Here is a 24,486-nt window from a genome sequence, read left to right on the forward strand (position 1 = left end):
CTACCCATAGATGGATTTGAGTCAAGACCATTTGTCCGTGGCACCCAGGGCCGTAGTGTAAGCTTGCGTTCCCCGACCAAGAACAAGGAGAACCTGGGCAAAGTGCTTCCTCTCCGCTGGTCTTTTGGTGCTAAGGATCGGAAGAAAGTCACATCTGTTCCTCAGACCATACCAAAACATCCTGGAGAATTGGTGGAGTACCTGGAATCTGGACGGAGACCACGATGCACCAAGGAGCCCATAGTGGGCCTCGTGGCTAGTCCTGCCCAAGGTAAAGCCCAGCTTCCTGTAGAAGACTTACTCAGCTCCCCTAGTGGCAGCAGCAGCTTTAGCGGAGCAGAGCGAGGAACCTGTCGTGAGCCGGACTCGCCTCGAGTACCTGAAGGCCAGAGCAGACCAGCTTCAGACAGAGGCACTACAAGGAGCAGAGATGAAGGTTTACTAGCCAGGAGGACTTCAAGGAGGAGGTCGGAGCAACACGGAAAGACTCACGATGGTCAATCTCATCGAGAATCTGCTGCCACGCTTCAGCATGGGACTAGCACAGCTCAAGGTTTAGCAAACAGCACAAGTGAAAGCAAAGATTCTACATTAAAGCGACTTGGCAACCAGCCAGCTGGAGCTACCAGGATTAGTCAAAACCAGCAAGATGATGTTGCAGGAAGCAGAAATAAGGAGATTCAGAACATTCCAGCATTTCTTATGCCAGGCAATGTCAAGAAGGACAACCAGTCAAAAGATATACGTGCCAAAGAACCAAGTCAAAGAAGAACACTAACAAATAAGAGCTCAAATAAGCCATCTTTGTCCAATGGTACTCCAAACGGACTGGTAGTAGAGGACAAAAAAGGCAATGGCACCCACAGGAGCAGCAGTGCACGGTACTACAATAAGACCTTGATCAGTGGAAGGGAAACCCACAGTGGCACTGGGGGGGATATTAAGCGGGCGCTGAGTTCCTCAAACCTACAAAGTAGACTGGATCTGAATCTAAGGAGAACGGTGTCCCTCCAAAGGAACGGCCTGCTAGTTCCTCTTCAGAAAGGACAGACAGCTGACAAACCATCCTACAATACGCTGCAGAGGAACAGATATAGCACGACTTCACTAGGCAGACAGAGACCAGTCCCTGAATCCTGCTTCTGATATCAGGACAGCTAAAAACGTGTGAGTGTCTGCCTTAGATAGAGATAATTCCAGTTTGAGTGCCTCCACTGAAGAGAACATATTTAGGGTACTTTGACCAAGGCATCATTTGAAGGCAAGAAAACAGAGACAATACTTTACTATTACAGACCAGTTATTTTATTTTATTTTTTTACATTTTCTGGAGCCTAAAAATTAACACTAATTTGATTTAGACACTAATTTTATTATTTATATGTAATTCCCTGAGACATCCTGTCTTACATGGTTTTATTCAATGCATCATCTCTGCGCTGTATCTCTGGACACATGAAGTAATGGAATCATGATAGACATGATAGACTCACACATATTTTTGTGTCACATTATGTGTCAAGCATGTAACTTGCTATTATACAAGGAATGGAAAGACACTGGGCCGTGCTGTTATAGCAAAATAACAGCGATATAGAATGAGGATTTCTTCTAAGAGTTTTTTCTCATCTTTTACCACAGCAATTGGCCAACTATTCAGATTTTTTTATTATTACTTTCTATCGGTTTTATATTCAAGTTGTATATTTAATGAAGTGTAACATCCATGAAAATGAGTTAACTCCTGTTATCACTTGCGCTATGGCAGCTATAAATAGCATTTCCCTCAAATGAATTAGACGACTTACAGACTGTAAGAAAGCTTACAGAGCAAACTTATCTGTCCTGAAGACTTTCACCTGATTGTTACACAGTGTTGAGGCGTCTGTAAGTGTTTATAATCATTGACATTACCTCCTTGAGAAGGTAACTATAGAACAATAACATATTAGAATAAGTGCATTCATGTAACCCTGTGTTCTGCCTTGCAGTCAGCACTACTGTCAAACCCACGCTGTCATAGAAAATTAATCAACTAAACAATCATAATCAGGAATTCAACAGCACGGTGTAAAAGGGAATCCGATGTAAGCATTAGCTACTTAGGAGTAGCTAATGAGAAAAAATGCCTAAAAGCGCACAAAATCATTTACTTTTTATGCTTTATTATATCTAGAATAATGTCACAGACGACAGTGGTTAGTTCTGTGCTCTCGCACCTCCAGGGTTGAGGGTTCGATTCCCACCTTGGGTCCGTGTGCTTGTTCTCCCTGTGCTTGGTGGGTTTCCTCCAGGTACTCCGGTTTCCTCCAGGTACTCCGGTTTCCTCCCACAATCCAAAGATGTGCAGATCCAGCTAACTGGTCTCGTGCCCCGACTCTCCCGAGATCCAGGCCTGCTGTGACCCTGTACACGATAAGCAGTATAGAGAATGGATAAGAGAGAGTGTGTGAGGTTTGTACAAATCAAGACTTTGGATATTGACCAAATAAGATATGACTGAGATTTACCCTTATATATATTTATATGTTTGCAAAACATTTTAGTGTAATATTTGTCACATATCTTAAGTATCTTGTAAATAACATTATTTAAAATTATATTATATATATATATATATATATTATATTATATAATCATAACTGATTTTTTAGACAAAATGTCAGCTAGAACCCTTTATTTATGAGATGTTTAATGGCAATCAAGAGAAAGTCCTATAAATGTTGCAGTGATCTGGTGCTGAAAAAAATCCATTTTATGTCTGTAATTCAAACAAAACTTATACTTATCAACCAACATTATATTTTATACTATATTTTGCATATAAATGCACTGATATACAGTAGATACTGTGATCAGGAGTATTACAATGGTCATATATTTATACTTGTAAAAAATGCTTTAATGAAAGATACTATGTGCTATTATGTGACGTCAACCTGATGCATTGCTACTGAACAAACAAGAAGAAAGGGCAATTAATGATCATTATGTAAATATACACCGATCAGCCATAACATTGCAATGTAAAACATTAAACCTGATATTTTGTAGGTTCACTTGGGGCCACCTGGGGCATGACCCTACAAGACCTTTGAGGTGTGCTATGGTGTCCAGCACCAGGATGTTGGAAGCGGATCCTTTGGGAGCCGTGGGTTGTGGGGTGGATTAGATTTGTTTGTTCTCGCAATCCCATTGGTGCTCAATTAGAGTGGGAGCTGGTGAGTTTTAAGGTCAGGTTGGCAGCCTTGGGCCCTTTGCCCGTCGGGCCCCATGTGAGGTGGGCTCTGGTGCACTTTTTTTATTTTAGTGCCTTTCTGGTGAATCAGATTGGATGGATTAGCTTTTAGTTACCGTTAGCATGGGTGAGTGAGCCTCGGGTTCCCATCATCCTGTCAACAGTTTACTGGTACATAATTGATCATCAGTTCTAATATGTTCATATTTTGTGGTGTTAAAGGTATGGCTTTTCGGTGTATGTGAAAGTATTAAGAGTACCACAGCATCGTCCTGCTATAGAAGCAACCTGATGAAACATCTTAATTGAGCAAACTTTAGCAGTATCTTTTAGGGTCGGCTCAGGAATGGCTGACAAGCAGGAGTATCAGCAAGTTTAGGAATGCTGCTGTAAATTGTGCACACAATATATAGTATATAATTGAGAGTGGTGCAGTAAGGCAAACCTGCAGGGAAGCTAGTGAGACATGCACATGAGAGCACTTCAGTATTGCAAGCACTGAGACACACACACATTCTTCCATCTAATTCTTAAGAATCTAAACTTTGCTTGTGACTCAGGATGCAGTTTAAAGCACCTGGCACTTTTAGTGACATTTTGTGCTGCTGTGTGCTCAGACATTCTTATGATCTCCATTAAGCATTCTGTTTATACACTGTATGGCCAAAAGTTTGTGGACACCTGACCATCACGCCCTTAAATATGTTGTTGTTCCTTAAACTACACAGAATAGTATAGGACATGTGTGCGCTATAGCATTACAATTTACCTTTGCTGGAACTAATAGGTTCAAAACTTTCCAGCATTAGTGTCCTTGTATACACCATGAAGCAGGTTTGGAATGGTAGGTCTTGAGTGCCCTGCAGAAAGTCCTGGCCTCAACCCTACTGAATGTTTTCTGGATGAACTGGAAGTCGGACTTCACCCCAGGGGTCCTCATTAGTGCCTGACCTCAGCAATGCTCTGGTTTCTGAATGAGCACAAATCCCCATGCCTTTTCAGAAGAATGAAGGTCATTATACCAAACAGCAAAGGGGGAAGGTGGGCTACATTTGAAATCGGACATTTAACAAGCCCATATGGGTGTAATAGTCAGGTATTCATAATTTTTTGCCCAACAAACTTCATAGGTAGCAGCACAAACAGAATGAATACAATGTTCAGGATGACCCTGACTGATTAATACTAAGTATCCTATTGATTTTGGTATCAGTATCGTCATCAACAAGTACTAAAAAACATGCTCTTACTTGGCTAAAACATAAAAATGATATCAGTGTAAAATGGAAACATTAAAATATTGGTTTGCCTCTTTTAATTTTTTTCTTTTAAATTGTCCTTAAACTTTGACACGCTGAGCTGACATGTCTTTCCATACATTTTCTGGTTTTCTATGTATACTGTACATGGTTCTAGACAAGCAATGATTTGAAATCATCTTTGTCAGATTACAGATTCCTTCTTTTGTAAGACAAAAACACAAAATTATAATATATAGTTTTTATAACATAATTTTGTTTCATTTTTTATTTATAATGTTGTAAGATGTTGCAGTTCCACTATAATCCTGCAGGTGGTTAAACTCTTTGCACTTCGGCAGGCAGCACAGTATTGTATGGTAGGAGTGAATAACTTTCTAAGCTTGTGTAGAATTGTAACAAAATCTTGGGGGGGATTCTAAATCAAGATCCAAAATCGCAATACAAATCGAATCAGCACCTAGGTATCGTGATATCATATCATGTCTATAATAATAATTTGTGGTTCTAATTCCAATATCTGTTCTTTTTTTGTTGTTACTTTGCTAATGAACATTAATTGGATCATTAGTTTGTTTTATTTTGTAAAGCTGATACGTATGCAATTCAACATTTATGCAATTAAGTGCAGCAGAACAGATCGATTCTTACTGAAGACAAAAACAGCAATCAGTGTCAGTGAGGAAAAACAGCTCAAACTTTGAATGTGATATTATTAAAGTGCCTTTTTATAATATTCATGAAGGAGCATTAGTATGGTTTCTATATAGACACATATGCAGTCTTACAGATGTGTTCTAGATGGCGTGCACAATTGTGTATACACTGGTAAATATATTTATATAGACGTATAATTCCTAAGCGCATTGAATATGGTCGCACAAACAATATACAGACCACACAGTCTCACAAACACACACTGTTCTCATCATCATTATCTCCATCATCTGTCTTGTTCCAAACCACATGCAGTTAGAAAGAGAAGCAGCTACAGATAATCTTTAAATCATGTTTTTGATTTTTTTTTTTGTCTTTAATTTAGTCTCTGTTGTCAATATTTTTCCAAACAAATTAGACATTTTTAAATAACAGCCTCACATTGAACTGTCTGTTGGGCCTTTGTTCACTAAATTGAGGTTAAAAAAAGCTGTATATCTGCTTTGATATTAGTATTGACAGGGAAAAAAGGTTTATAGAGATTTCTAAAAGTTAAGGGTTTTATAGCGAGTGGCACTGAACAGGAACCAACATATATTTCACTTCATTTTTCTTTGGTTGATCCATTGCTTTTTCGAACGACTGTATCTATTTCCTTACACGCTTCCTTCTGTACAGGCTTTCCAGAGATTAGTCTCATCCAAACATGCAGTAGATAAGTGACAAAGCTATTCCTGACTGAGTGGACAAGTTTCCTCATTTAGCCTTTTTTTTTTTTTTTCACTCATTCAGCAACCAGATGAAGGACGTACTGTATATATGCATTCACTGTATGCTATTAATAAGTTTGTTAGCTATAGCTATTTAGTTACGTTAGTGGGCATCTGGTATTTTAGTCAAATCAGCGAAAGCACAACAGTTTTTGTTCAAGTGACCAGAAGGTTGTGAGTTCGAATCCCAGTACTGTTAGAGCGCCACTGCTCAGCCGTTCAGTGCGACTCTTAACTGTGTTCTGCCTTACTTCTTATTCACTTTAGATCCAAGCGTCTACCAAATGTGTAACTGTAAATGCAGTCATATACACTGTTACCCAACTTTCTGCTTAAATAGCTAAATTATATGATTTAAGAAAATATCTATCACATTTCCCTTTTCAGGTCAGTAATTATCATAAAATTGAATCATGTCCATTTTTCCATTCCTGTTTGAAGTACTATAATGAAGGAATGTCGTTGCTGTTAAGGGTTGTTAAAGGTTGTGGATATATTTTTATGCAAACTTTTTTTGTATTGGAAATCTTTTTAACTAATCTGTAATTAATGTAAATAAAGTTGTAAAATTGTATAATGAATGATTTTATGCTTAGATACTGATTAAATGGCAAAAGACAGAAATGAAAGGATAAGTGGAATTGAAACATTAAAAGGAAATCTTATACGTGTTTGTACTGTCACTTTATATAGCACATTGTACTTTATTTTTAATATAGCAGATTAAACACTCTATTTGTCACTGTAATGTGTAGACAATGTCTTCATCTGTTTCTTTGTTCTTTCTTATGTAACGAGTCCCTTTTGTAAAATAGATGGCCATGATGAGCAGTTTCATCTACGTGCTTCTTCTGAGCTGTGTTTTTTTTTTTTTTTTTTTTGCTTTTGCTTGCAAGCTGTTTATTTACAGAAAAAAAATGGTGACCCGCTCCCAAGCAAAGAACGGTTTTATATTCTTTGTGCGATTATTGATTTGGATGATGCAACCCGATATGCTTGACAATATTGGTATAGAGTGTAGTAAAGGGCACTGCATAACTTAATACATAATCGGTATATTAATTCATTTGATTTCAGTGACAGCTTTAATCCTGGTCATTATGGTGGTGGATCCACAGCCTATCCTGGGAATACTGGGAAAGAGACAGAAAATACACCCTTGATCATTTTCCCTTTGATAATATGGAATTCATAATTTATTAATGGGTTTTCATGCAATCCATGTAGTCACACAAGTACTGTGTTATTACGAAATAGAGGGCACCTAAGTACAGAAACAAAGTAATGGCACATGGATACTTTCTTGGGTTTCTTGGGTTTTTAGCTTCTACGTAATTAGAAGCTGTAAGGTTCTATTTGGGACCTTTATTGTTTTCTCCGGAAGGTAGCATGATAGTGTATAATTTGCATGATTCATGTCATTGTAGTTCATCTGCTACAAGAAATTTTCTGTTTACCACAGGTGTAAAGAGAGGTTATTTGAGTCAAAATCCCAGAAGAACAACAATTTTTTAAATTCTCAGACCAACCCATCTAGAACCAAGATGCCCATCTATCATCATGCATCTGCTTAAGTCACTGAACTTAGATTTTTCTCATTCTGATTCTTCCATTCCATTAGAATGAATAACACATGATGCAGCAGTAGTACACTTTCAGTTGCCTTTCTTTACTTCTGCTGTAACATATGCTTTTTTTTACTGGCTATGAGCTGACATGCTTGAACACAGATACACAAACATGTTTGAAAAGTTGTCAAAAAATTAAAGCTTTAAAGCATTGAAATCCTTAACACCATTAAAATTCTCCTCTCTACAACCAGTCTTGGACTGAAAGTGATTTAGGAAACTTCTCAGAGCAACTCCGAGTAAGAAAAGTGAGGAAGTGTGGTTGATTTTTACTTTAGGAACTGTTTTTAGGGCTAAGATGTTTTGTAAATCATTTTTTTCTTTACTAAGATTTAGTCCTAATTTTTTTTTTTTAAATGTCAATTCTTAGAATTTTCTTAGAATTTCGTTACTAGGAGCAACACTTAGGCTTAAGAATCTTTGTGAATATGGGGCCTGATGGCAACCCAATCCTCTGCAAGAACTAGAACTTGCAAAGCAAACCCCTAAATTACAGGAAAGATAAATGCCTAAACCAAGGAACACACAGCTTAGATGTCTAAGACAAACACAGAAGATTTCACAAACACAAGGATACACAAAGAGCTTAAATAGGATAGTTGTGGTGTTGCAACCCATCGTGTGTGGGTGTGTATATGTTGGAGTAGGAAACACTGACCACATAGAGTTGAAAAAAGAAATAGACTTTAGCAATAGATGTGGCAGTAGACTGGGGTAAGCAGTAAGGTCAAAACAAGGGTGGATGTAACATTAGTGCCGTATTAATCTACAAAATTAATTACAAATATAGTTTGTTCCGGTTTGCACCAGTTCTCACTGGACGAGAAATGCATTTTGTTCTCCATTTTCACATGATGTCATTTCCCAATTCCAAATCATTAGCTGGGGCTCATAGGAAAACCATAAACCACTCATAGGAAAGTCCCATGTATAATTACGGATCTACAGGGGGAGTGCGTAATGCTACCCCTCCCACCCAGAGAGTGTGGTTGGTTTCACTCTCTTGATTCATCGAGATTTGGGGTCAATAAAGAAGTTTAAAATTAAACCAGATCAATACTAAACCTAAGTTCTCCCACACCACCCCATTTCTCTGCTCCCTGCACTGGCCTCCTGTAGCTGCTTGCATCAAACTCAAAACCCTGATGATGCCTACAAAGCTAAAAATGGCCAAGAACCCAGTTACCTCTTAGCTCTATTTACACCTCGTTCCCTTCGATCCTTCAGCACTGCTCGGCTGGACCACCATATCTCAGAGATTGAGGATTACATGTAACTCTTCTGTTCTGGAACCTAGGTGGTAGGATGAACTTTCTCTTTCTGTCCATACAGATGAGTCTCTGGCAGTCCTTAAATATGACGACTTAAGACATATCTGTTTCTCCAATACATGAAGTAATCTTCTCCCCAGTCAAACCAGGACTTTTGATTGTGCGGAGTATACACTAATGCACTTGTCCCAGCATTTCACAAGGACTTGAGTAGCCCATCAATGTGGAAGGTTTTCTCAGAACACCAGAGCCATGATATTGATGTCTGAAACACTGGTCTTCCAGGAACTCCTTTAATGTCCTAAACATGCACAAATGGAGTTGTGTGGCGTGAGGTCAGGACTGTACAGGTGATGTGGCAGTGACTCCCAGCTGAGTTCCTGTAATGTGCAAATGCTATATGAATTATTGTGTGTATAGTTTCTACAGATAGATGCGTCACTTCTGCAAATGTGTGACATGTAATCTGTCAATTTTCAAGGATCAGGTCTTTCCACACGCTGAATGTTCACATGAACGACTGCAGTGGGCTCTGGGCCACATTGGCCGGGATTGTCATTCACAATTGTCGTCTTCAGCTAAGAGTCTCATCACATCGTACTGTGCTTGAAGTCTTCTGGACATGTTAGAGTGAATTGGTTTTACACTTTCATTCACAGGAAATTTCATCACAAGTCCTGGTTTAAATGCCCCTCAAACGAGCGTGATATGTCAGTGAGTAATAATTTCCAGGGAAAACCTATCATTCTGATTTATCACACTCTACACCAATTACAAATGGAATCAATAAACAATAATTGCTTTTAGACAGTCAGTGCATTAGTGTCTCAGTGGAAACAGAAAGGAATCTTTAAATGCTGTTAGTGTGGACAGACTTTAAAACACTATACCACAGTGCTTTTATTGAAAACAGAGTATGTACTGTTGTTAAACAAAGAAAGGGCTGATGTGGTGAAGATTTGCGTAAATCTACATTTATACAACATTTATATTTGAAGTCTTTAATGTAACACTTTAAGACATTTGTACTTTCCAGTTTCGCTGTAATATGACAAGTTTTTTTTTTTTGTCTTATTCATTTCAAATGTGAGAGAGGTGCACAGGCTAGTGTAGAAATGACTGTTTTAGCTGCTACAGCAAGCAATAACAGGAACTAATTTGCCTAGCAAACATTTGTTGAAAACACAGGTATGCAAAACCTAGATATCCAATTCGTTAGTATCAGGTGAGAAATTTAAGTTGCCATTGACAAATCTTAATAATTTACTGCAAACCATGAGATGTAATAGGTATTTTGTAGGTAAATTGTGTAGGTCTGTGGATGGTTTGTATTGGATCAGCATGGATTTGGCACCGTTTGTAGTGGAGTCATAGAGGTCTATATGAATTGAATCATAATTACATTGTACCACTTCATAGATAACGTGTAAGCCAATTCGTAGATGACTACAGCTTGTGAAAGCATAGAGTTGAGCACTATGGATTATTTGCACATTACAGCATGCCTTCTTGTGTTTCATTCCTTCACCTCAGTATTATACACTCACTACTGTCTACAGTAATCCTGTCTACAGGGTCATGGGGGGCCTGGAGCCTATACTGGAGACTTGGGGCTTGAGGTGGTGCACTACAGGTAGTTTTGGGAACACCATTTAGTTTAATGTGCATGTCTTTGGACTGTTGAAGGAAATGGGAGTACCTGGAAGAAACCCACCAGAGACTAGGATGACATGATGCACACAGACTCCATGCACACAGACCCGGAGGAGGGACTCGAACCCGGACCCTGGAGGTGCAAGGCGACAGTGCTAACCACTAAGCCCCTCTGCTGCCTCAGTCTATAAACAATTCCAAAAGGTTGCCCATTTTATAAAATCATATTGTGCCTATAGCTTTAATTTGTTTATTCTCTACACGGGTTAATACTTAACTCGCCTATGACGAAGCTTTTCCACAATTTCTTACTGTTTCCTGATTGGAGCGGTGCAGTTACCAGAGGCGGCCGGCAGGGGGCACAGTAAAGACACAGCCGTTTCTCCAGAGGAAGCGGAAATGTTCTCGCTCAGTCCAGAAGCGTCTGTTGAAAAGCTCCATCTCGGGGAAACGAATCTCCTCTAACTCGTTTACTGGAGAAAAGAAACGCAACTAATCGAGTAGAACTCAAAGTTGGATTTTTTAAAGTGAAAGAAGAATCAGGGGTCTCCACAAGTGTAAGTATAAACTGTTTTTAAAGGGGTTTTTCTGTCGACAAAAACCACCGAAACCCGAAATGTTTCCTCCACGCCTCGGCTCGGCTCAGCTAGCTTCGAGTTAGCAAAACAAGCTGCTCTGCCATTACGCACTCCGAATGCTAGCTCACTTTAGCTTTGGGTTCCTGAAATCTCACGACACATCGCGCTATCTGACGACTTGCTGCGAGACACATGTTACAGCTTAGGGGAGATGAATGTATTCGTTATTTTTTTTTTTTTTTTTATAAAAACCCCAGGCGTGTCTCGGTTATGCCACGTTAGCTGCGCTAGCACGGGGCACGGATTGAGCAGGTCTGCTGTGGTGGAAACTGGTGTGTGTGCGCGCGCGCTGGGATCATTGCTTCTTGTCACAACACAGCCTGTCTCAGGGTTCTGTATACCGTTATACAATATAATTCAGTCATTTCATTATTTTTTTTTTTTAAGGAAGTTCATTAGCGTGTCTGTTTTGCATTTCTTTTGGGACAAATCCTCCCGGCGCGGGACAATGTTTCAGTCAGTCAGTGTTTCGCTGCTGCTGGAACCTGATGATTAACGGGCAGCGAAGCTTCCAGAGAGAGAGAGAGAGGGGTCCAATCTGTTTCGTATCATTAATTAGAGAGCTGGAGTTATGTAGAAATGGGATTATATACTATTTAATGTAACAGACGTTAGTAAACAGACCACGGAATACTGTGTTAATATGATGACTAGGGTAGTGTGTGTGTGTGTGTGAGAGAGAGAGTGTTGAATCTGCCAGCTGTTCCCGGATAACAAGTAGCAAATTAATAAATGGATAAAATAAAGCGTTTCCCTGATTACACACCTATATAGCGTAATTAAAAACCCTAGTACAACCATATAGGTTTGATATAAAAGCACACACATATATCAAATTGTATGGTATATCAAACCTATATGGTTGTACTAGGGTTTTTAATATATACACACACGTCTTATACATGCACAATATTTCTTTCGCACATGGCGCAATATTCGCATGTAGCATAACGTTAGTTTTTTTTGTGTGTGTTTTTTTAAGCTATCGTATATAATCAGGGCAGAATTAAGAATAGATTATGCTGCTCCTTATTGCAGAGTTGCCGGTTAAAGTTCAGTTGACCTAATTAATTTAATAGACTTTATTCATGTCCTTTCTCAATTATCCACGTTAATATCTCAGTACTACTTATCCCTGCCTATGCGCCATGTCGTCATCGCTTTTTTTTTTTTTTTTTTTGTGGTGGGGCTTTTTAAATCTTGCTTTGCTATTGGTCCAGCGTCTGCCCGCGCGTAGCCAATAAGATTATTCCAATAGGATTTTCTGCCTCGTTATTGGGGAGTCTGTCTGTACGCGGCTCTCTGATTGGTCGCTCGGCGGTGATTGTGCGACGCGGTTGGTTTCTGGAAACGTCAAACATACGCTTTTCCTTCCTCTTTATGAGCAGTGCTGGATTGTTTTATACCGCTCGCGTCGTGGGCGCGGTCCATTGAGCGATCCGGATTGACTGTGGGTTTTCAGCCCCGTTGTAGAAGAGTAAGGTTTGCGGCGGGGTTGATTGATGGGTGTTTGGTTTGTTTGCAGGAGCTTCACCGGGTCCTGTATGTAAGCCGATCGCGCTGGAGAGACGGGAGACTGGAGGAGAGACACCGGGAGCAGCAGAGACTCGTGTCCTGGACCTGTGCTTGTGTTTATAAAGTCGAGACATCGTCTCCTTAATTTGCCCAGAGGAAATAAACTCGGGGGACCAAAAAAAAAAAAAAAAAAAAACTCGATCGAGACGTTTTTTTTCCCATTGGTGAATACACACGCAGGTGTTCGAGCTGAATCATGGAGGCCATTGCCAAGTATGATTTCAAAGCGACTGCTGATGACGAGCTGAGTTTTAAACGAGGAGAGATCCTGAAGGTAATCATGACATCTTCTCAAACGTTTCCATACTCCCATTATTTTCTCGGAACTTGTTTATACCTGGTGTAACACTTTTTATAAAATGTGTGTAGCCTATATATAAGCTACACATTTTTTAAAAAGGTTTATTGCTTAGTTTATATTACATATATTTGTTTCGCCGGTAGCCTTTAAGCCTTTTTTTTTTTGGCTTTTGACAAAAGTATAAGGTATTGAAAATCATTCTTATGGCTGGATCAAGACGCTGTCACAAGTGTTAATTTTCCTCCCCTATGGAGACTTTGTGACACCTGAAACCCACTCCTGTGCTATTAAAATGTTGGAAAGTGCATCCTTAAATAATTTTATTATCCTTTTGTCTAATTACATAATCACAGTTGTTTATGCAATGTTAGATCAAGGCGCTTTTGCAGTCCTGAATCAGACTGGTCAGAAGGTATTGATTAATTTCTGTGCCGACGCGGAATAATGCATGTTTTATAATAAATCGTTCATTTTAATGCATTGTCAGGTCTGTAGTGGCAACTGATGTAAAATTCAAATGAATGTAAAGATAATAATAAACAGATAAAGAAAAGTGTAATTAATCAGCTTTTCTTGAAATAGATGTTTAGTAAATATTTGATTTGAAGGAATCTCCCTTTCAGCGCTTTGTAGCAGTACATTTTCCACAACAGAAAAGTCTTCAGGACAGATGACTATGCACTTTCCTGTTTCTCGCTAAGATGACAAGCCGCTTACTGGCTACGACAGAGAAAAATAGAAAGGCGGATGAGGGAACAACTGTTTATAGCTGCACCGATATAACCAATAACAGGAACTGTCTTTGATGCAGATGCTCAACAAAAAATGAAATGTAGCTGTAAATGTATATGTAAATCTCTGATTATTTTTATTGATGATCCAAAAAAAAAAGGTACTTTGGCAAAACACTGAAGTGTAAAAGGAATAAAGCATTTGTGAAATGTTTTTTTTTTTTTATAGGAAATTGATTCATGACACCACATGTGCGATGTCCCAAAGTGTTTATCCGATTTATAAACGTTAGGTTAATTTTTTTCTGGAATTTGGATTTTGACATAGGAGATTGTCTTTGTCACACAAAAAAGTGAGTGCTTTATTTTGGCCTAAAATATTCAAGGAAATGTTTAGTCTGTGTTTTTAAAATAAAGCTTTATTCCACTGAAAATCATCCTGGAATAAGTTACACATCACATGGTTAGATTTAATGTTCTTTTCATTTCCTTACTGTTACTGCTGCACCTTGATGAAACACAGGCAGTAAACCAAGAATAATGTTTACAGACCTGAAATTAGTCCTGGGTTTGCCATGAGCAACGTTTCATAAATTGCGCTCTCTGTAGTGGCAGTGTTAGATTCAAAACATAGTTGTATATTTACAGAAGCATATTTAAGCATTAGCGTCTCATCTTTGATTGCGTAGTGAGCTGATGTTTTCAGTGTTTTTACATCAATACGTCAATAAATCATCTCTAATCATATAATTATATTGTCATATATCTCAGGTTCAGCACAAGGGTTTCTATTAAACTAGACTTGTTTAGAATAAGTCCTGCCTAAAAGACCTCAAATCTTTTCCGGTTTCAATCCAGAGCTTTAGAGATTTCAGTCGTCATATGATCTTTGATAAAGAAGACATAGACACTTCTTGTATATCATTATCTTTATCTGTGTTCTGCTTGCGTTGGATTGGCATCCTGATCTTTTTAGGAGAATATTAATAAAAAGGAGACAGAATGAGATGGTTTAGGATTAATGGCACCAAGAGTGGCAATAGGTTTAAGTGGAGCCTAGCTTTTTTTTGTTGGGTTGTTTTTTTTTTCTTTCATGAATGTAAAAGCTTAGGCAAGACTGTGTAAATGCTTTAACAAGTTTAAGACGCGTCAGTGATCTTGTGATGGCAGCAGGATCTGAAGTAGTTGCAACAGCACTCGCGTCACTTCAAGTTTTTTTATTTATTTTTTTCTCAATCACATGATATTCATCAACTGCAGACGCCCACAAGACATGAAAGAAGAACAGATGCTTAAGTCAGACTACCATGATTGTATACATTTGTGAAATAAACTAGAAAGTTTAGTTATGAAATTTGCATTTTTTTTTTTTACTTTAAGGTTTGGGAAAATTTGATTGAGGGGGTGGAGGAACAAAGAGAGTCGCTCCTTCAATTTTAATTAGCCAAAGCACGGTACCACTTTCTTTTCCAACAAGTAATACAGATACTTATACCTTGAGTGTCTTATTCTTTTTTTTCTTTCTTTCTTTCTTTTTCTTTTACTTGAGTTCAGATAAATTTTTTCACACAAACATCATTAGGCTGTTAATATTACTATAATTAACTGTAATTAAAATATAACCAATCATACCAGGTAAGGCTGGTCAACTAATCGAAAATTAATTAAAACCAAGAATTTAACTGATGGAAATGCCATTGTAAGGTTTTTTTTCTCTTTTTAATTTCTTTAAAATGTTTCCTACTGTGTCTTCTTGTTCTGTTTTCTTATAAACATGCTACAGTGTGTTTAGTCAAATGACTCTGCCCCATCTAATCTGCAATATGGAGAACTTTTTTAGTAGAAAAAAGTATCCCACCTGCAATATCTGTTCATATTTTCTGTAAACTATGAAGTAAAAAAAAAAAAAGCTTATTAATTGTAATAGAGGGGGAAACTAATGAAGATTAAGTAACCATGATTAACCTTTATCTTTTTATATATATATATATATATATATATATGTATATGTATATATATATATATATATATATATATATATATATATAATATATATATATATATATATATGTGTGTGTGTGGTTTTTGTTATTTTTATACCTATGATTGCCTAAAAATGCTTTTGTTTTTATCGCAAACACCTGAAACCAACAGTAGTTAAAATGTTTATAGCTGTAGTACTTCACGTAAACTAATAAAGCTGTTAGACACTGAATTTGAAAGGGGCACCTGGTTTATAGCATCAGTCACAAACTATTTTACTGTGTTAAATCTCTCTATTAAAACGGGAAGTACAGCTTTAGCATTTTGATTTTAACCTGCTTTAAGTTCAGCTGATTGTAGCGTCCAGTGGATCACAAAACCAGTGCTCTGAAATCAGATACATTTTGAAGTGTGTACCCTATTTTAAAAATTGGGTACTTTTCATCATCTTGGAAGAAAAAAATATGTTCACGTATATTTTGGCTCCTGTAGTGAGGTCTAGTACAGTTGTGGTTTTATCATCAGCTTGGGTGGGTTTTTAGCTATTTTTGGATGTTGGTTTTATCAGACTATCCGAGGAAATACAGACCCGTGAATAACCTTTTTGCACTATTTAAAAAAGAATGTGTACATGAGAGACTTTAAGAGAGTGAAAATATAATTTTTGCCTTCTTTTCTTAGAAACAAGCCCAAATATATAACTTCATATAACCACAGTAGAATTTATTATTATTTTTTTTTTCCATATGTTGGTTAATCAGTGGTTCGGGTGCATGCCAAACTGTGAACTCTTATCCATTACACCACTAATCATCAGGAGTTAGGGGTAAATTTTACCCCGTAGTAGCATCGCTTCCTCTTTTGTGGAATTATTCTCCTTTGTCATTTGTAGATTTAATTTTTTGACATTTTAAGGATTTATAGATCTCTGTATGTTTACATTTTAACTATGTTGGCTAATGGCAAGAAACACCACAGAAAAGGAAGTCTGCTGTATCAGCTGCTAAGAGCTGTGTAGTTCAGACCAAAGCTTAGCGCTTTGTACAAGTATTTTTTTAGTTTTTTTTATTCATGTGGTCTGACACCCGTTATATTGTTTTATGTTGTCGCTGTTTAGTTATCAAGCAAATGGCCCTTTATGCAGTTGCTTCAGTTTTTGGTTTGTGCAGACTCATTTAATGGGGAAATGCTGGGCATTGTGGCTTTAGTCATTGTGAAGTGACAAAAATGCACGTTAGCCAGAAAAGGAAACAGTTAAAGGCCTTTGTAGTTAAAAACAAGATATTTAACCTCATCTCTGTACACTTCATCTTTTCAGCAGGATTTATAGCTCTTTAATAACATTGTTCAGCTTAATTTTGAACACTGTAGACAAAGTACACAGAATAAAATATAGCTGATTGCTTTGCACTTAATATAGAGGTGTTACAAACCGCACATACACTTCTCGTTGTCCATCTGAGAGCTACACATTCAAAGATGTTCTCAGCACATTAACACTGATCTCATGTAATGAGTGTAGATTTTTTTTTTTTTTTTTTACACAACACAACGACGAATTCAAGGTAAATTACTGGTCTATAGTTTTTAAATTAATATGGTAAATGAAATGTCCTGGGAACTGCGACATTTGTTTACCCAGTTGGTGTTATTCCTCTTGGGTTATGTAGATAGTCTGCCTATGAAGTCCTTGTTAAGTTATTACTATAGCAATTGGATCATATTCAAAGAAGCATGTTAATGCAAGTAGAAACCTATTGAGTTATGCATTCTGGTATCAGTTGTCTCCTTAAGTATAGCTCTGCTGTTGATATTTTGTATGGTTTTTAGTGTTAGACGTGTTTTCCTGGTTTTGGCGTTTGGGAGATTTGGAATGACGTTCACTCCAGTCGTCCCAAATCTCAGCATAACATCTTCCAAGATTCGGCAAGGGCAGGCCCCATGCTTTTTCACTGAAAGGGCAGCTGTTCCCGCCTTGACCTGTTATACATTCACTGAATCTTAAGCCTCTGTGTTTGGTAGGAGTCTGAACACATGAGCATGCTATATTTGTTTTGCTCTCCAGCATTTGTTGTAAAAGCGATTCAGTCAGTAAAGTTTTGCCCCTAAGAATCTTGGACCTGTGGTTACATGATGTACTAAATCATGCCAGTGAGGGAGGATGGGCGGAGCATCGGTGCAGTGGGCAACTTGGCTGTGTCTTTCTCCTTGTAATTTCTCATACAGAAATAGTTATTCTTTGTATTGTTTATTTCTTGGGATACTCGCAGTCATTTTATTTGCTTGTTTTCCTGTCAAAACCATCCTGGTTAGTCCTGCCTTTAGCAATGAAGGCTTAGTTCCTACTTCAGGTTAATAATAGAGAAGTTATCATCGTAATGTATAATGTATTTTTAATCTCTAAACTTATAAACAAAGGTTTATATAAATATGTATGTAATAACAGAAGTAGTACAGTATCAAGTAGCATGGCTTTTTCCTACGGTAGGAGCAAAAACAGCCAAATAAATTAGATGTAGCAAATTGCAAATCTCAGTTTAAAATAATTGTATTAAATCATGTTTAAGTCATGAAATCTGCTTTAGAATTAATCACGTGTAGACTTTAAAGGTCCCATGTTGAATGATTTCTATAACAAGTTAAAGTAGATGTAAAGTTAGATTAAATGTCTACAAATAATTAAGTCATTTTTATAGGGAACGCCAATTAATGTTAATAAAAATTGTGTTTTAAAAATGGGCAACTGTTAAAGTACCAGAGAGAATTACTCAAGTAAAGGTAGTTAAGGAAAACGACCTACTCAGAAATAAAAGTTCTTTCTAAATGTAGCCGGTTCTCCTTACACAAGAAGCGTAAAACATCCTCGATGCAAATAAATGTAGATGCATCTGATTAACCTCTTAAAACCCGATTTCTATTTTTGTCCACATTGCTTTTTCTTCTCAAGATTTCTCTTTGACACTTTAAAACTTAAAACTTAATCAGTGCCTTCAAACGGAAGATATTTGGCAAATTAATTATACCCAACAGTCCTCATATGGGGATCTCACAAGGAGTTATATAGAAGGGTGCTCCAATCATTGGCCGATAGTCCATCTAAATAGCTTGATTGCAACTGCTATAAAGGCCAATCAGATGGTTTTCGGACCCTTAGCCAAAATAGCTTTTCTTGTATCAGTCTGGTAACTTTACAAGGTTTTTTGAGAAAGTTGGTCATGTTAACAAATGCAAGAGAGCCTTTAATTCCTGCTAGCATGAAGGCAGTGAGAGCGCGACTGCTCATCATCTCAGTTAATATTCGCTCAGCTAACGGCAACCAGGACAATGCAGTTACTCGACTTGAGAATATGAGTTCTGTTAACTTTTTGGTTCCTTGGTTGAATCACAAACAGTGTTAAATGGAAAGCTAGTGCGCTATGTAGTGTGTACAATCCACTGTTCAACACCATGTAGAATTGGCGTTGGATTAGAAGCTGGTTATGTTTGTAGCTGTAAAATAAAATAATGCAGACGGTTAAAGATACAATTCAGAACGAGTTGGAAGCACTTGATAATTGTAATAATTAAATGTTCCATACCGGCTATCACCACCAATTATGTAATGTATTTTGTCCAATCGGTTTACTTTGGTTGGAATAAATTGTTGTATAATTACAGATATACTCACAAATGAACAAAATCCCTCTTTTTTTTTTCTTTTTTTTTTTTTTATAGCAATAAAAAGTAAACACCGGAGTAAATGTTTATCTGCTGGTGTCGTTTTATGCAATAATTGCAGGTGGTATATGCAAGTATCCACAAAATGATAATCCTCGAGTCTCATACTGGTGGGCAGCTTTAAATAGGCACTGTGATCGCTATTGATCTACTAATTGGTCATCGGTGATCGGCTGCAGAAAAGCTGATCAGAGCCCCCTTAGTTATAGACAGAACATTATTGGTTATATCTGGCTGAAAGAAAATATTATGTCCTCATGTAAGGACATTCAGGTCTGAAAAAGTCACAATTTATTTTAAGAAACAAATTGAAAAAAATTTTGTGAAAGCGTTTGGGTGCTGTTACGTAAAAAAAAAACATGCATTATAAAAGTATAAAAGTCTTCTGTCTTTTTAACCAAGACAAGCAGAGGGATGTGTGGGGGGAAAAAAAACATTTGCTACAGATTTTAGTTCAAGTAAATACTGTTAAGTCAGAACGGTGAATTTCACTTTCAAGAGTCCAAATTCTTTTGTAAAAACCAGAATACAATTAGTGTCATGTGGAGAAACCTACAGTAATGGCACGGGCACAAACATGTCTATAGTGCCATTGTACCCATTGTTGGAGGGTGTAACAGTACCCTGATGATGCATCACGTGTCCCTGTGTGTTAACGTTGTGTTTCTGTAATAAGTGTATTCACAGACTTGTACACAAGAATTTCAAATAGTTAAGACAGTTTTGTGAATTGCTTAAATCAGTGTTTCAGTTCATTTTATGCAACGAACCTCAGTTGTTGTTTTATTTTCAACCTTCTAGACTTTTAAAAAGGGAACAATGATAAAACATGCTTATTTGGCAAGCTTTTTATTTGCTCCACTTCTCTTTTCCTTGAAAATGTCTCTACTAGGAATTCCACTCATCATTTCATGAGTCTTGTGTCCAATTGTAATGGCAACAGCTTAAAGCCGTAAAACTGCTTTCTTAGAAAACGAGTAGCTGTTTATTGGTAAAAATGTGACACTTGCTAATATAAAGCTGGGTATCTGCTTGTCCGACAGTAATTGAAGGAATCTTTCATAATAAGGGACCAAAACATGAAGAAAACGGCTAAGCAAAACGCTAAGCATTAGCTCATCGACACAGTATCGGGAAGTTTGACTTCCTCTCTGAAACTGAACAGCCAATAAAGTTGCAGCATCAAACATTATGTAGCGTGTAACACTATATCTGTGTATACTTTGGCTCATACTTTGAAAATTCTCAGATCCAAATGTGTCTTTTAGTCTGTTTGTTGAAAAGCTGCTTAAATTCCAGGCCACTGTCTTCGTGTTATTTTCTTTAAAGTCCTTCTATGTAAAGCTGTTTTCAGCTGGCATAGATCGTTATTTTCCAGATGTGCATCGTTACTTCAGCATACCCACCCCAGTGCCAATTCAATCTGCTGTAGATTATTTACTCTACAAGACTATAACTCTTGTTTGAGCTTCAGGTCGTCTCCGAGCTGAGCTAACCAAAGAATCGATTGTTTATACATCAGCTTCGTCATCTAACATGAACAGTGTGGTCAATGATTGATGAGAGAAAATGCAGCTTATCTCACTTTCTACCAACCTAAAGTAAAGTCACAGTCTTGTTTGCTAGCATTTGCAGAAGAATATTCTTGCTGTTTTACTCGTTGCTACAATGCCAGAGGAATCCGGTTAGCAAATTGAATGTTTTTAAGATTTTTAGAATAGGGGAGAAAAGCTGAAGTAAAAACCACATACTCTCTACACTTCTCAAAATACATTTTAAGCTTCAGTACGTCTTTAGGCTGCACTGGTAATGACACAAATCCAATTATTAACTTAAATATGGAAAATAATATATTATAACATAATAATAATGTGCAAAATATGGTCAAAAGTATGTATACACCAGACCATTTACACACCCATTCCACACCCAATTGGAATTTTTTTTCCTATCATATTCTCCCCTTACCCTTTCTTCTAGATTTTTCGGTCTGGCTGTGGGGACAAGAACCTTTAGGCCAGGCATGATGAGGCCTTTGGCATTCCAGTTTATTTAAAACATGTTTAGTGGGATTGAGGTGTAGGACCTGACAGTCCATGTCTTCATGAGATTGTCTTTATCCACATGTCTTTCTGGAACATGCTTGGACCCCTTAATCCAGATAATCGGACTCTAAACTGGTCATGCTGGACTGGGCTTACATTTATTAGCTGGCTACTCAATGCTTAATCTTTATTTTTATATTTTTTTAATGCCCTATTGAACATACATGACATTTCAAGCAACTCTCTTATGTGGTGTTGCCATACCATATACAATTTAGATCATTAGCACTGTGGAATTGTGGTACATGTGGGTCTTTCTTAAAATATACATTCCAGTAAAGAGCATTCACTGGTGAAACAAATTTTGAAGGCATGATTTATTCACGTTTGACACGAAATGTGAGGTATGGATATTTTCAGTGTCGGATCAGATTTTATTATTTTTTTAAGCAGCAGTCCTTTTATAGTGTAGTGACAAAACCCAGTGTTGTTGGTTTTTTTTTTTTTGAGGGAAGTACTTTTAAATTTTCTTTTAATGTGTAATAAATAGTCTTGGTCAGTAACACAAAAAGATGGAAAGAACTGCAACTACACAGAACCCGATTACTAAACTCTTCATAAAGCCGTGTGTCATCATAAGGTCTTACGACTGGCTTCTTTGGTTTGTCTATATTTTTTATTTTTTTGTTAATAGGAAGAAGTATGATTTGCCTTCACACAAGAGCCTCTAAAATGTTCATTAAAATATACAGTCCAAGATTGCTGTCCTTTTTCAGAGGCATGTGTGTGGGTCAAAAGTAAAAAAAGCTGTTAAAACGATTTGCCACAGATCTTACTCATTTGTCTTTTAACTTGAAGCGTTCCCTGTCGAAATGTTCCAGTGTGAAAAATGTGAAACCTTCAAACGTTATCAGTAAAGATGCTTTGCAATAATCGCGCTCTTCCTGTTACTGGCCGTCTCCGGTTTCACTCCGTGTTGCTGCGTCCTAATTAGAGCGTTTCTCCCTCATCGATCGCATGTCCTTGGTTTATTACTGAGAAGGGTTTTCTTGACTCCCAGTTTTACCAGACGTACAGTATTGTCAGTGTGTACGCGACTAGTGGAATTTTTTTGTATTATAAACAGCTCAGTTTTAGCACAGAGATCTTGTGGTTTTGAATCATACTCCGATGGAAAACGGAGAATAAAAATAAAAATGCCCTTGAGTTTGCACCAAGTCTTCATGTGCCTGGAACAATTAGATGAGCTGTAAGTTTTGACAGAATACACATTGTGTCTTACATTATGTCTGACATAACTTTTTTTTTTTTATGTTTTTGGAATAACATAATTTCTGAGGAAATGTGCTCAGGGCAAGAATACAGAAGTAAATGCAAAGTGGAAATTCAGGCAGATGTATTTTCTGGACTTGCATGGTTAGTCATTAGTGACCTTGTCTAAAGTTTAGTTAAACTTTGACTTTACCCAAAAAGTGTTGTTTTATTATTGGTTGGTTTACACAGTTTGCTGTGTGTGCGCTCTTTTATTTCACATTTAAACAGAGTAATATCTGTCTGACGCTTTACTTTAAACTCGTTCCCACACACTCTCACACACACACTCTCTCTCTCTCACACACACACACACACACACACACACACACACTCACTCACTCACCCATTGTTTCCCCCGATCTAGCAGTGCTGTAATGAGGCATTGTTTATTTTTATGGAATAGCTCGAAAATAATTTTTAACCCGTTTACTGTAACTCGCATCAGTTTTTTAAGCTGTGAGATTGCAGGAATGTAGCGGTAAACTCAGTGACACGCGCATGCAACTTTGCAGCCACCCTTCGTACCACTTTGTTCTCACTTCCTGTTTAGTGCCTCTTCCACCCCCATCACCTTCCTGTCTTCATGGAGCAGCATGTGCTGTCTCTACTCTCTGTCTGACTCTTCTAGAACTTTCCTGTTAGGTTCTCTGAATGCAAGTCCTCTGCCCTCTTCCTCCTCCCTCACCAGCCTGTTTTCTTATTTTAGTAACCTGATTCAGATTAACTTGATGTAAATCTTGTAAGTAATTTTTTAAGATCTCCCTGCTTCAGACCTTCTCCATAGGTCCGTGCCATCAATCGGCTGGTAAAGAGAAATTAAGACGAAAGAGAAAAAGATAGTGTGCCGTGGCCTCTTCGGGGCGAGCGCCCGAGCGTTAGTTATTGGTATAATTTTTCCATCTGGTTAAAATAAAAAGCAGTAGTTATTATGAGGAAGCAGCCGCCGTACCCCAAATGCCCCAACGTATTTTCCATAATTTGATGTTTATCCCGGTCTGAACCCTGCTGTGTGGAAAAGCTGTCTTTTCCCACAGCAGGATAGGAAGATTTTCCTTGTGTCGCGTGTGTGTGTGTTTAGGGACTACGCAGCAGGACTGATTATTTCTTAATTAAAGTCTTCCTCCCTCCCCTCAAGCAAGCATTCTTAATTCTCTCTCTCTCTCTCTCTCCCTTTTGTCTCACATTGACCCAGAAAAAGCAAAATGAAAGCTGGAGCCTGCACCAGTGCAGCATGTTTTGCACAGCAGCAGCAGCACAAACTGAAACAGATGCTTTTTTGTGGTTGTTGAAGTTTTATATTACACAAAGGAAATAGCATTTCTTTATTGCTTGTATGTTCGCAAAACAAATATGTTCATCAACATCTTTATCATATATCTACAAAAGAAAAAAATGCTTTAGTTAGAGTATGTTTTGGGGTGGAGCTCTGTGACAGATTTAAATTTTTCAGCACTCAGAGAAACCTTTTCTCGCCTTGAATCTTAACACAAAAAAATCGGATGTGAGTCTTTTATTGTGAAACAGATTCCAAGTTGTTGGTTGCTTAGCGGTTCCACACACTACAGAAATATCAATTAAATATTAGTTTAATAGTGTGTGTTTGGGTTTTTTTTCTCTTCCTTTTTAATGTGTGGTGCAATCAGTGTTTGTCTATTATTCAGACAATTTATGTAATCCATGAGCCAGACATCAGTCATTCCCAATCC

The 24,486-nt window shown here is 37.6% G+C and overlaps 2 protein-coding genes across 2 annotated transcripts in view; both read left to right on the plus strand.

The window, feature by feature from the left end:
• The window catches only part of usp43b (ubiquitin specific peptidase 43b), a 99,135-nt gene extending 96,537 nt beyond the window's left edge, over positions 1-2,598 (plus strand). Inside the window, exon 15 of the mRNA XM_053514021.1 lies at positions 11-2,598. Within this exon, the coding sequence (XP_053369996.1) occupies positions 11-1,146 (1,136 nt within the window). The 3' untranslated portion in view covers positions 1,147-2,598. The remainder of the gene's footprint in view (positions 1-10) is intronic.
• Positions 2,599-10,881: 8,283 nt separating this feature from the next.
• Positions 10,882-24,486, plus strand: part of grb2b (growth factor receptor-bound protein 2b) — a 37,226-nt gene continuing 23,621 nt past the window's right edge. The window contains exons 1-2 of the mRNA XM_053514022.1: positions 10,882-11,033; positions 12,640-12,963. Coding sequence (XP_053369997.1) covers positions 12,886-12,963 — 78 coding nt within the window. The 5' untranslated portion in view covers positions 10,882-11,033; positions 12,640-12,885. The remainder of the gene's footprint in view (positions 11,034-12,639; positions 12,964-24,486) is intronic.

This window comes from Clarias gariepinus, chromosome 16, assembly GCF_024256425.1.
Source record: "Clarias gariepinus isolate MV-2021 ecotype Netherlands chromosome 16, CGAR_prim_01v2, whole genome shotgun sequence".
Taxonomy (NCBI): domain Eukaryota; kingdom Metazoa; phylum Chordata; class Actinopteri; order Siluriformes; family Clariidae; genus Clarias; species Clarias gariepinus.